The 15,061-nt window shown below is 32.7% G+C and overlaps 1 protein-coding gene across 1 annotated transcript in view; it reads right to left on the minus strand.

Annotated features, from left to right (window-relative positions):
* Positions 1 to 15,061, minus strand: part of LOC137404726 (uncharacterized) — a 111,931-nt gene that overhangs the window by 39,380 nt on the left and 57,490 nt on the right. Inside the window, 4 exon segments of the mRNA XM_068090957.1 lie at positions 3,281 to 3,496; positions 6,217 to 6,426; positions 6,883 to 7,019; positions 13,124 to 13,277. Coding sequence (XP_067947058.1) covers positions 3,281 to 3,496; positions 6,217 to 6,426; positions 6,883 to 7,019; positions 13,124 to 13,277 — 717 coding nt within the window.

The following is a 15,061-nucleotide window of genomic DNA, read 5'->3' on the forward strand; positions in this document are numbered from 1 at the left end:
AGTTCAATTCTTGTGAAGCATTATTTTTCTAACAATACAGGTAGACTGATATTTATACTGAACTAAAACTCTCAGATGTTTAACTTGTAGTCTGCTTGTTGATAGAGTCAACTAAATGATTCTTTTATTTAGTGGAAAAATAACATTAGCAGCTCAAATAAATGTGTATTTAGAGCCATACGTAACTTAGTGTTTAGGTTGATGTCTTTAAAGCATACTTGGTCTACAATGAATAATTGAATGGAATCACTTTATGTATTTCATTATGCAGCTTAGGCTGCAAAGATACTGAGCAAAAGCTAGTCTGCGGCAGTTTTGCTGGAAGAATAGGTCAGAGTATGCAATTTTAGGAAGTTAATCCTATTCATCGGCCAAAACAATAATGTAGAACTAAACATTACATCAAGGATCACACTCACTTTGACCTTCTATAACTTTGACCAACTCTAATTTCTTTAGATATGATTTGTCAACTCCAATAAACATTAATACATTAATACATAAGTACTTACAACAAGGGCCCTCATCACAATTTCCATTTCTGACAAAAACCTTAACTTCTCTAAATAGGATTTGTCTTCCAAAATTGACTTTCCACCAGCCATTTGTGCTTTTTAGAGTTGAAGAGTATTTAGTTAGATCACCATCAACTGCATTATAAGCTGGTTTGGTTCCATCATTATGAGATTGGAAGCAGTTTCTACTTCTTGAATAACTGTAATCTAAACACAAAGGTTATAAAGTAATGATATGCTTACAGCATGAATAAATGTTATTTGTTGATTGATTGAACAGTTTTTTGAATTGAAACTTTATGGAATGAATGAAACTCTGTCTAACAATCATATCTAATTATGAGAATGTCTTTCTGATCCTCCGTAGCTTTGTAAGCAGAATTAACCAGCAAAACAAAATTAATTATGAAGTCGTCAACTATGATATAATACAAAAATCAAACAGTAAAAAATAACATACATAATGCTAATAAATAAAACTAAACGTTTTTGATACCTGATAGTAAATAAATTTATTAGATAATTGAAAATTTATTAAATATGTCCACATGATATGAGATATATCTAAATATAATGTATATACGATAACTTGATTAATGTTTATAAATCATAAATATATATATATATATATTATATATATATATATCAAACTATCGTATATTTAGCTTGATATATATTATATATAACAAGCTATATATATCGCTTGACTAGATGAATTACCATGCGTTGCCCCAATAACAAAAAATCTTTTGTCCAACAAATCCTTTATTATTTGAAATATAAAAAAATTTGCCATTCTAACTTCCAGTTGTTCCAACTACACTAACTCTGTAGAAGTGTACTTATATTTGTACAAACTAAGTACCATGAGAAAAGTGTAGTTGTTTAAAAGTGTACTTGTATTTGTGTAGCTGACATAAATTAGGAGAGAAAACAAAAACAACTGTAAAGGCTTTCAAACCTTATCAAACTACTGACACTTTCACACTTTATAACTTGAAAAAAGTGTGTCATTTAAATAAATTCTGATAAAATAAAAATATTAAATTGCTTAAAGGGGAATGTGAAATCATTACCAAGTAATGGCTAAAAGTGAAGTAATTTTGCTTTGCATTCATTACAATGAAAAAATTATTTGGTGTAGAATTATATGGTTCTAGTTCGTTTCAATGACATGCAAATTGTCATACCAACTTTCGCATGCCAGTGTTGCCATGCAAAACCATTGTAGGTTATAGACGCACATAGAGTGTTGTAAAAATCCATAGTAATTATCTAATGCAATCACCTCCTGGTAAAATCATCATCATTACAAATAGTAACAAAATAATAAGTTAATATTATTATATCTATGACACAAATAAATAAAAAGACAAAATAAACAATGAGTATATGGGTATGAGTATATATAGTACACAAAAACATTGTGTTCTACACCATAAGGCAAAAACCGTAGAACATGAATGCCTCTTATAAGTGTGCAATGCACTTATTTACTTTGTTTGAATTGCAACTAACTAGAGAGTGGCTTTACCGAGACATTTAACGTTTTTTAAATATCTTGTATAAATACGTGGTCATACCAAACACTTTGATTAACATACGAAAAATTTTAAGAGTTAGAACGCTTGTAAATTTTCGCTGGTATCTCATAGCTGCTGACAATCAAACATATGATATTTCATTGTAAAACCTTTTTATGGATTCTTTCATATGGCTTTAACCGCACAGCTATCTTCTGTGTAACCAAATTATCATTTTTGTATATGTTATAATAAAACATATAACTCCTGCAACAAAGAAATACGATTTTCAAGCAGAGTTTCCTTTGTCAGTGAAATGATTATTAGCTAAGTAATGTTATAACATAGAACTATTGCTAGCTAATAAGGTATGTGTATTAAAAAGATGTATAAAACAGCATTGAAAAAGTTCCAACTCTTATTTCTTAGGTCAGTGAGTTTGGGTAATAAATTATTCTAGTGTCGTTTTTTCATATGAAGTTTCAAAAAAGCACCAAATAATTATATTTCGGATATTGAATAGAAAGGTTGTACCTGATGACTATTTCAACAGCTATATTATTGCTCATGTAACGTTGATTTGGTTGAAAAAACATCTTAAATATGGAACATTGCTTCTGCACATGACCTTCTAACAGTACAGCTCTTTGGATGCAAACTGATAAACTAGCCGATAACTTGTACAGTGCAGTTATTAATATTTTCTTTTCATATTGAGCTATAGGAGTTGAAAATATATATCAAATATAATGTGAACACTCACTAGTTTTTCTATCACAAAGACTCCCTGCCTAATAAAAAGCATCTAGAGAATCCCTTGTAGCTAAATTATATGAAGAAGAGTTGAGTGTTTTAAATAATTACTTCGTAGTTTTTAGTCAGCTGGCTGCCGTTCTAGCAATTTATGGAACATGTACAATCTTTGTAAAGAATTGTAGAATTACTTGAAGAATTGTTTTATTACTCAGCAAATTGTACCTAACTAATTAATTTATACCTACTTTTGTAAACCTAAACCACTACAACAACTGCACTTTCTATCCTTAACCGATTATTTATTTACACTTCTATAAACAAATGATAAAACACGCTTTGTCTTATAATTTATTGTTTTCAAGTTTAACCTATCACTGCTTATAATAATATTTGGTTTTCCTCGCTTCCCTTTATGTACAGTTAAACAGTTGAAGAGCTGCAACACATGGTTTATTCAATTTTCATGAAGCTTCATAGATAGCTTACCTCTTATCTGTACTTCTGCCAGAGCCAGACCCTTCTCATGAGTGTTCAGTATAGCAACATGCTGTCCTTCTATTGGTGGATTAAAGTTATGAGTAGCTACTTCCTGATAAGCAGCATCCTGATAAGAGACTCTTGTCCAGTCACCTGATGATAGTGAAGGGTCTGATGGTTGAGTTTTGGAAGAGGTTAGAATACTCACTTGTTTCAACCTCCCACCTGTAACATCGGACTTTACATGGTGAGATTGAATTTAGGAAAGTAAACTGAGAGGCTGAACTTGTGAGGTAAATTGATTACATGTGTAGCCGAGTTTCCTATAAAGTGCTGCAACAGGTTATGTTAAACGAAACGTAGAATATTTGATCTTAGCTAATACTAGAGTTGAAATAGTAGCAAATGGTGTTGTTATATGGATTTTGCAAATAGAAATGTGAGATGTTGTCTTCTCTTGCCACTAACAATAAATGTGTGCTTTTTGTACACTTTCAGCACTTTAAATGGGTTAGTGGTATGAGTGCCTAAATAATGAAAAAAGGCAACCATTTTGCTTTACCAAACTGCATAGGTTTAAGAAATTGGTGAAAGGCACCAAAGTACTTCATGTGCAAAGAGATTTTTATTTAAAGCAATGGTGCTGACAACTTTTCACACAATGAAAATCTTATCACCTAATCTTATGAACTATTGCGTAAGTTTAAATAAACATAACTCATCTTCTCTGATATCGTAATCAATAAAATTATGTTTACGAACATAGTTGAGCAAGACTAACAATTGAATAATATCAATTCATATAAAAATGAAATACTATATAATAATAAAAAAGTTGTCTCTAGTCAAATATGTTTATATATATTATTTTTGCTTCTAAAATAATGGCGCTTCATGAAGTAATAAGATTTGTATTTGTTATTTTACAACCACTGTGAATTAATAAACCTATTAAATATGTTGCATTTGCTGAAATAATTAGTGCAAAATAATTTTATAAAAAGCCATGATGTCATTGATCAGTAGTGCATTAACCTGTAGATTTGACTGGCTATTGTGCAGCGCAAATAAAACTTAATGTTACTGAAATACAGATAAGAAATTGTGTTTCAAAAGTATAAAATCAGTTTTAAAAGTGACACTTTATCCACCAATAATATATCACTAAATCAGAATAGAGTAAGTTTCTATTAAAGCAATGTGTACCAAAAGTGTTTTTTAATCTTATGTTGTATAAAAAAATTATCGCTGATTAAACAAGAAGATAATAAACCTCAATAAGTTTTATCAATGTATAGTCATTACTGAACAGAACAAGATAAAAACTACAAACACAGAAAATAAAGTGCATATGAACAAAGTAAAAAACGCAGCAAAAGAACCCAAAAATAAGAAAATGAAACAAATTCTTATTCATGTTAATTTGTGCTGAAGTAAGACACTAAAAGCTACATGTTAGGTCGGAAATACAATACAAAATTTTTTCATCCACTGTACATAGGCACACAATTAACAAACTAATCGTTTCAAAGTATAATTATAAACTTTGACATACTATTGAACAAAAGTAAACTTTTTTTCACTATATAGCTTGCCAAGAAGAGACAAGTGTAACGAGACAGTTCAGAGCTTTAACAGTTATAGACTTTAGGTTAAAGTATCTGCCTTATTGCTCTATTGTAAGTTCAGTTTGGTTACTTCAAAGCTGTTAAATGGAAAGCTTCCAGAATATGTAGCTGTTGCCTTGAATAATTCAAAAGTTGAATCATTTTACATCAGGTACCAGAGGTATGCTGTGTTTATGAACAAACTCTTGTGATAATAATTTGAATTCATAAACCTTCAAAACACAAATTCATTGTGCCATAGTTTTTTTATACCTCTTAATCATTAATGTATTTTTGATGGCTGGAAGCAGTTTTTTTCAGAAAAAAAAACAGAGTTTGTCAGTTTTCACTGGACATAGTTTAAATAGCTGAAACACCAAAACTGATTTTATTGACATTGATCTGCAATATGACAATATTAAAAAACCAAGTCCTGCCTCCTGTAAAAAGAGGTTTCAAATTTAGGCATCAAAGTGATAGCAGTTAAATTATGATTTAAATCTCAAAAACCAATCATTTATTAAACATAAAGTGCTAATTAAATATCAATTTTATTTAGGCTGAGACAACAAATCTCAGAAATATTAATAATTTTAATTTTTCAAGAAAGTTCAGCCCTAATAATACAAAACAAAATAGCTCTGCAAAACAGGGTTTTTTCCAACAATTTTTGACATGACTAAATCACAAAAACTTGATGTTACAAAGTTAAGTTATCAAGGGAATAAATTTTATTCTAAATAAACCCAGATTACAACCCTGAAATAGAAGTAAAGGAACCATGTTGTGGAAAATTTCATAAAATTTTTGTCAGAAATGAATCATTCTAATAATTTGATTATGCTTGATGGTCTTGTTCCTTAACTAATCTGTATACTATAATAGCAGCAATACTATATTGTTACAATATATAGTATTATACTTCAAGATTATAGTATTATAGTACTATAATCTTTTGCCTAATAAAAGCTCTGTCCACCTGTCGGCTTGTCCAAAGCCACGCTAAAACCGCTAGAAATAACATTACCTCACTCAACATCATTGGTACAGCAGCATTGGTTTAGCAACTATTTTGCCACTGCCTTTCTGACAGCTAAAATATTGTTATTCACAGTCCTTTTTGTAAACAAAATCATATTCGCTTTGGTTTTAAAAAGTATGTGTAATAAAAATATGCCAGAAACAATTTCTTGCAAAAAAAACTTGTTTGCTTCTTTTACATTATTTTGCTACTAAAAAAACAGCTAATAAATACTAAATTGACTTACCTCATTATAATCATTTGATTTGAAAATTGACTTACTAAAAAAAGAACTGATAAACACTTAATAGACTTACCAAAGGGTTCAGGTCTGTTATACAGTGTTATGCTGCCAATACTGTACTTAGCACCTAGGTCCACTGTCCACCAGTTGACTGATTGATTAGCTGCTGTATGAGAAAAGTCTGAAGTGTCACCATTGACTGCATTGCTGGCTGGGTAATTCTCATTAGGTTTATATTCACCACTCTGCCTGGCTGGTTTATTAAGGGCTAGATTTACTTCTCCTAAAATACGAATACATAAAAAACGATAAAAGTTTGTTTGATGTTTAGTGTAACACGAGACGATTTAGGTTGAGTCAATTATGTGCACTTATCAAATAGCTTTCTACCTCCTAAGGACCAAGAGTTAGTAAATAACATTTCATTGAAATATACTAAAAGCACTTTAGGTTAACATGAAGCAACTAGCTGCTTGCATACACAGCTTACTGAGTTATATAATAAAATGATGGAATTTGCCCAAGGAATTGAATTTTATCAAAAATACAATACCTTCACAATATTTTAGCATAGCAAGTATGAAATATTTCTTTGTTCAGAGCCTAAAATTCTTCTAAACATGTATAGTGATTTTACCAGGGAAACATATAAAGAAATGAAAAACCAACAAATTCAAACAATCTCTCAGCATTCATACAACTACTAAACTGTAAATAGGAATCATGAGATCAAACTTACCTTCTGCAGGAAAGATATGTACAGCCAGCATTAAAGTGAGCTCTAACAAGAACAACATATCAGAGCTACCGAGTCTCACTTGTAGGTCATAGCAGGTTACAGCTAGTAATAGGGTAAGCGGCTTACATCCTCCTTCACTAAATATAACTTACGCAATCAGCTTCACATTCCAGAGCTCATACTCTTTTCCCTGACAAACAAAAGACCATTTAGTTGTTCATGATATTCATTGTGGAGCTCAAACATCAGTGCTAATGACTGTGAATGACAATTACCTAATTATCTTAGGCAAATACACTCTGTTTTGAACGCTCGACTGCGCACTAGTATTTGTTTTTTAGTGACTGAATGCAACATTTGCATGAAAGACACTGACTCACTGTTTCCAAACCATAAAGGTATCCACAAACAAATTAGTTGAATATCCATGTGCTAAAGTATTGCTTACTGAATGATCATAAACAACTGCCAAGTTGTTAGTTATGGACAAGTGAGAATTGAGAACATTTAAAGGTGCTGATCCGCAGTCCGAACTTTGTGACCAAATACCTCATTTAATATTTTCTTCACAATAATTTCATCTAATATTTTTAGATATTAAAAGCCTTTCTTATTTTCATGCATTTATAATTGTTTAATAAGCATATAATCTGCATGCTGGACTTTATGAAGCATTTTAAGCATTGCTACATGACCTGTTTGAAAACCAACCATATTCAACCAGCTACTAAGTGATTTGTGACACTGCGACAGTAATTAGACTGAAGCCAGTACTGAATCAGTGAGCTCCGTTTGTAACACATACCGTCAAAAGAGAAAAATACGACATACAATTTAACAGTGAGAGTGACCTCGACAAATGATTTTATTACGTCAGTATAAACATGTGCTAAATATTTGCTTGCATCTTATTGTTAAACAAGTCATTTTTAGCATTTTGCATTGTACAATTAATTAAAATTGTACTAATAATTAACATTATGCAATCTTATGTAAACCTACCAATATTTGATTTAGTAAGTTTACGTAAGTTTACGTAGGAGCGAGTTCCATTCCTATAGTGTGCAATTTTTTTTCCAAACGCTCATTGCTTGTTTTGGACTACCACTGATCTTATTATAGTAAATTTAAAAGCAGTACCTTGAGTTACTAGCTCTGATTACTCAAATTCATTGGGTACATAAACACAGCAAATCGCAAATACATTACCTGCCAGTGTTCATGAGTTATTTTAAATCTTGAGCAAATGTGTAGTGTAAGAAATAAGATATGATTTTTAACAATCAGTTTTAGCAATGGGTCAAGCTTTCCAATATTTGAGCTATACGTTGGCCAGACACTCACAAAATAAACAAACAACTTCCAAATTTTGTACATGTTATATATTGGAAATGTTCAAAATTAATTTTCTATGAAAAACCTTTAATCAGCCAGGCAATGCTGGACCTTCATCTGTTACGTATAAAATCAGATGATCTAAAACTCTCAAGTATAAGCAAATTCATGCAATAGCATGACAGCATAATCCATAGCTGCTCAATCACAAAAAATCAATGTTGAAATTTTTAACACACATTAAACCATAACTGTCACAAACAACTTTTATCGTATATACTAGGTAAATCAGACACGTTGGTTCCGATTTTGTACTCAAAATAAAAATTAGTCCACTAACCTTCAAAGTCATTTAGGCTTTTTCAAAGCATTTCAATATCCGTTTCGAAAACAACACAATCGGCCTTACAAGCTCCACCCATAAATATGTGACGAAACCTAGCTTTTTCAGAAACGGAAGTTAGGAATGTTTAGTCCGAATTAGAATATTAGAGATGGGTGTCTTAAAACCCATTATTATCTAAATCCAGCCTGTAAAATAATTTCAGTTATTTATGAAAGGTATATAAAATATTTAAAATTGCTCGTAGTTTGTTACATGACGTTTAAATGGGCTGGACGCCGAGAAAAATGAGCTCAAAAAGCGCGGTTTTATCACAAGCTAGCGTTGTTATCGCGCTTTTTTAAATATGCAATGCTAAATAGCTTATCTAACTTTCAGAAAAGACAGATATTATTTTTAAAGCTGAATTTAGATATTAATGGATTTTAAAACACCCATCTCTATTATTCTGAATCGGTCTAAAAATCCCTACGTAACTTCTGTTCCTAAAAAGCTAGGTTACGTCACGTATTTATGGGTGGAGCTTGTTGTGCCGATCGTGTTGTTTTCGAGACCGATACTAAATCGCTGTAAAAAAGTTTTCATTACTCTGAAAGTTAGTGGACTAATTTTTATTCTGAGTACAAAATCGGAATCAGCGTGTTTGATTTACCTAGTTAATAGGATTAAAGTTGTTCGTGACAGTTATGGTTTAACATGTATAGTTATAAAAGATATTGATAGTTGTGAAATAGCCGTGCATGTGTTACTCTTGGGTAAGTAAAGAAGTCCTTAGTTGATTTACTATGGTTATTGTAGAAGTCAGCTGATTAGACATGAATACAGTAATCTGTCTCATTTCGCGAGGTTACTTTCCATACTCACCTTCAGAGTATAAATTTCCACAAAAAACAGGTTTTTATTACATACCAGACAAAATTGTGACCCTTGAGAACAGTTTCCTAAATTTTTGCAATCACTGTCAGTGAGTACCAGTCGTTGTACAACCAGCTTATTTGTATAATGTATCGTATTCACAATAGGTAAAACTGAGGGCTGCAAGAATTCTAAGAACTGAATGGCAAAGCATGAATTGGTCGAATGTCAGAGATGTATTCAGTACTAGGCCTAAATATCTTTGAGCTAATCGGCACCAAGATAGCAAAATGATAGCAAGCACTAATCGGCCAATGTTTTCAGATAAATTAGAAAGGATGGTCAAATACCGCCAAATATTTGAAAAGGTTGTTATAGTCTATTTAATAGAAGTTATTCTACTTCCATTGTTAGCATCAACTAGCTAATTGCTAGGTGACTTCCATATCAATAAACATCGCTCTCTGCAATATACTACAAATACTGCCACAGTATATGTAACAGGCCACTGTGAACAGAAAACTAGCTGTAGTCGTCTAGAGCCAAAACTATACTGCACTGCATCATATTGAACCAAATTGTTAATTTTTCCATTATATGTCAACAAAACACCTTTTAGCAATAATTTAGTATTATGAAATAAAATGAAGAAAATCATGTAGTCGCAAAGCAGCTATAGTGGAAGGGTTTAAGTGGGAGAGCTGTCTACAGTATACATGTAATGGCAAATAAGCTAATTATCTTTGCACTCCTACAAAAACATCTGTAACAAGAAAATATGTGTGACTCAACCGTCAATCTTATATAAAATACTAAGTTTAAAGAATGACAAACATTCAGTTTCAGTACAATGCTTCTCCCTGTAAGGTAACAGAGGTTCAGATGTTATGACCAGTGAGTGAAACTTGAACCATACGTATTACATCAGTAACTTACAGAGTGTTTTCCAATTGAGACTCATCTGAACATTTGTTTAAAAACATTTAAGCTGGTACGGCAAAAAACACTGATAAAACTTGGCTTTATTTGTCATAAAATATCAAACATCCCAAAAGCCTCTTCGATTTACATTAAAAATATAACAGGATATTGAAGTAAATTCTACTCGACAAGGATAGACAACTCCCAACTCAAGAGCGAGTTCACACAACTTGATGAGTCAATAAACAGGCTTGTGGGTGAGCCGATAAACAGACTCGAGAGCGAGCCGATAAGCAGACTCGAGAGTGAGCCGATAAACAGACTCGCGGGTGAGCCGATAAACAGACTCGCGGGTGAGCCGATAAACAGACTCGATGGTGAGCCGATAAACAGACTCGATGGTGAGCCGATAAACAGACTCGATGGTGAGCCGATAAACAGACTCGATGGTGAGCCGATAAACAGACTCGATGGTGAGCCGATAAACAGACTCGATGGTGAGCCGATAAACAGACTCGATGGTGAGCCGATAAACAGACTCGATGGTGAGCCGATGAACAGACTCGATGGTGAGCCGATAAACAGACTCGATGGTGAGCCGATAAACAGACTCGATGGTGACTTTTCTCAACTATTACACCCTAGCAAGCCAAGCGCAATAATTCTTGGTGTTCGGTCAATAGCACTGATAGTGAATGCAGCTATGATACGCTGGCTAATATCACAATGCTAAAGTCAGAAACAGTGACAAGAATGTTATACCTATTTGCTTTTCAACTCAAGCAGAGCTTGTTTGTAAAGAACGCAGTATCTTTATTGGTGTTATATCTCTCAGTACCAAGCAGTAACACACCAACAATGATCAAACCGGCAGGTTATATAGCAATCCCAAGAAAAATCCACAAATTGATTGGCTGCACAGTAATCAGGTCAACCAATTCCACAATAACATATTTCGAATACAAAAACGATAACATTTGTCACTAACTAATCACGCAATACGAGTATTAATAATTTTTTGTGTGTTTGTATAGCAACATGCAAATCTTAGAACAATATGGTAATAAATGGTTAACATAAAAAAAATTGCTAGTATCACACATACATACACTCTACATTGAACAAGTGTTAAGCGTGCGCCTTATAAATGACTATTCAAATTTGTCTGAATTGCGATGAACGTAATATAGATCCGTTGAGTTAGCAATTTGAAACTGCCGGATTATAGGCTTAGAAAAGACGTCATCAACTCTTGCGCATTCTGACGTCTACAATTACGGGTACACACTGATTGACAGCTCATTCGCTTTTACAAGCATGAAGTGGGTCCAAGACCATTCGCCCATTGGTAGATCCTATCGGGGACGACAGTGACCCTCTCGGGCTACCAGTCAAAATCGATTTTTGAGTGCAAGTAGTCTCACCAACCACCTCAGCCCTTTTTAGGGCTATCATTTCCGTTTTAAGGGTTTTGTTCTGCGACGACAATGGTGGAAACTCGGTGTCGTAATTGTCGTCCACTTTTTTTATTACAATATCTACGAAAAATCTTGAATTATAGCAGCCTCTTTAAAATAAAATTATACCAGTCATTTTCTTATCAGTGTTTTGTGAGTTATGTAATACTTATAGAGATTTGTCTGGATCATTTGACTTCCAGATGTTCTCATGAGATATTATACTTGTTCATAACACGAATTGGCTGTATTTAGTTCTGCATGAGAACATACCAGAGCTACATGTTTGTTAAACGTTCCATTTTTATGCTTAGCAATACAGTAACATATAAGTCTCCGTAAAGCCAACAAAAGCAGCAATCATTGAAATTTAACTTGCATTGAAAGCAGAAAAGGAACTACTAGAGATTATCAACTTTGTAAACAAGTTTGCAAGAAAGTTCTAGCAGCTTCTGAAAATAGTGCTTTAGCTTTCAATTTTTGTAAAAATGAAAAAGGCAACGAGTGATTATAGTACCATATAGATTTGCTTCATGCCATGCTATCCAATTTGAAGAAGTTGTTTCGTAAATAAGCTTTGTTACTGTATAAAGAGATAAAATAACACTTACAATATAAATAATAATAGAGCCAATCTACAGCAAAGCTAACTTCGAAATTACACGTATAAAATATGTGTCCTTCCACGGCAGCGGTCATTCAAACGGTATAACTTGACTTTATGACTGACTCTTATTTCATATAAAATAAATATTTTATTAGGAACAACTCTCTATTTCTTAAGAAAATAAACAGAATAATTAGCTCAATGAATCTAACAGTATAATATCACAACAATGACTGACTAGAAGTTAAGATAACAACAAAAGTGTATCACATGAAATATGCACAAGTACACAGAGATTAGTAAAATATCTCTGTCAGTGATTGAATTTTATACCAATGATAACATATTGTTCAGTATGAACATACACATAAAATGTTAAATTGAGAACAGACAGAATAATAGTCTTGGATAAGCATCAAACAATGTGAGCTGATTTGCTGTGGATGAGTATTGACACACCCTGCAGGTGTTCATAATGAATGCAAATGGTTCTTGATTGAATGAGGTGTCATACATACCGGCAGTAATAAACACAAATTCATAGAAAATATAGATTGTTCCTTAGAGATTACTTTCAGAAGATAAAATACACAAAAATATAGTTTAAATCCAAAAAGAATATTTTCGTATCAGTTAATATAATGATGGGGATTGCCGGACAAATATATAATTTACAGATATACCTATTTACTAGTAGCCAATGAGAGAGTCTGTTACTATCACGATTGTGTCCTATTTTTGTTACCCAATTGCGATTGAATTTGTCCAGCTAGCAGAGGGTTGAGTGCGTACAGCCAATCAAATACATCCTTCTCATCTAGTGATTGGATGATGTAGCCTTTATAAGGAGTGATTATGGAAAATGTATTCTGTACACCTGCAATATGTATAACAGCAAATTAGGACAAGCGTGAGAGCAGTCTCTAGTTAGTTGCAGTGTTGGTAAAAACTATGATGATTGAATCATCGTTAATAACTCTAGCTACAGTAGACACCCCTATAATATAGATAATCCGGTCCCAAGACATTATAGAGACTTTACTGCATGTGGGGGGGGTAAAATACATTTGAATAGCTTAATTTAATTCAAAATCTTCTAAAACTTTTAAAACTCGCCACTTTGGCTCCTCAAAGAAAGTCTAAACTTATTTTCTAAATTCATTCCCGACCATGACAAGTATACTCACATATTGATCATCGGAAGGCTACCAATGCAGGTTAGCTCACCTTTGAATTTTCTTATATTCCAATTATGACAATTTTTTGTTGTAACAGAAAATTTTTGATTGGTATGAAAAAATTGTGTGAAATTACACATTTTTACATTTAAATCAGTCAATTTGAATCAATGTTTTTCTTTTCTTCTCCAAAACAATTTCTATTCTATAAAAATGTTGTATATGTCTAAAATAAAGTGAGAAAAAATAAAAATATATATATATACAGTCAAACATGGATAACTCGAACTTCACGGGACCGAGCAAAAGTGTTCGAATTATCAGAGCGTTCAAGTTATCAGAGCACTGTCACAAGTCCATGTATTTACTTATTTATTAGTAGATACATGTACATATGCAAACTATAATATAAATCAAAAGCACAAATGGCTTGTTTCAAATTAAATGCTTCAAACGTAAAGTTTAAAACGTTTTTATCAAAAAGTACAGAGATTTTTCTATCACTTGAGATTGGTTTGTTGTTTGAGGTGATGTTATTGCCAGGAAGTTTTTTTAGATTGACATTGGAAAAACTTGATCGTTGTTGAAATGCTCAAAAGAAAAGACATCTTTTTCTTTTGAGCGTTTTACCCACGATCAATTTTGCCAATTTTTTTTTAAGTTTATGCAACTTCAAGAAAAAGTTACCAAAGAAAAATCCCTTACTTTACCTGGGATTCGTTAAGAGCAACACTCCGAGGCAGTTCAATTAAAAGTTTTACGAGGTTTAACGGTACATTGTATATCACTAACGCTTTTTGAATGGATACTTATTGAATGTACACACGTATTCTGTGTTTAGGTCAAACGATGAATAGTTTTTTAGCTAAGACAACATATACGTTTAATAAAAACAATTTTTAAGACGTTTTAAACATTCAACATTCCGACGTTGATTCAACACGGAATCAACGTCGGAAAACTGTTCGTCACGGGCTAGCCGGGTCACGCACTCAAGGATTTTCGCCACTCACATACAAAACAACATGCTGTTTTTGTTTTGTATGTGCGTGGCAAAAATCCTTGCGCGCGTGATCCGGCAAGCCCGTGCTATTAATCGTATAGCAGTATAAATCAAATTTGACCAAACCTTTAGAAAAGTCGTTGACAAAATTATTTTGCCGATGTTGGTAATAACAACGCTTATGAATTACGAAAAGATGAGGTTTACTTCTATGGCTTTGATTAAAGTGATTTTCTAAAGCGATAACAACCGTTTCGGTAGCGGTTGTGCAAAAAAACAGTTCGAATTAACAGTGTTGAGTTCGAGTTATCTATAGCAATTTATCATTACGTGGGAACGGACCAAACAAACCGTTCGAATTAACCATGTGTTCGAGCTATCCGTGGACGAGTTATCCATGTTTGACTGTATATATATAAAATATACCAGCACAGATTTCCTTATGCAACACCATCCCTCCCATGTGTGGCAAGGAAAAGG

This window comes from Watersipora subatra, chromosome 9, assembly GCF_963576615.1.
Source record: "Watersipora subatra chromosome 9, tzWatSuba1.1, whole genome shotgun sequence".
NCBI classification, from domain to species: domain Eukaryota; kingdom Metazoa; phylum Bryozoa; class Gymnolaemata; order Cheilostomatida; family Watersiporidae; genus Watersipora; species Watersipora subatra.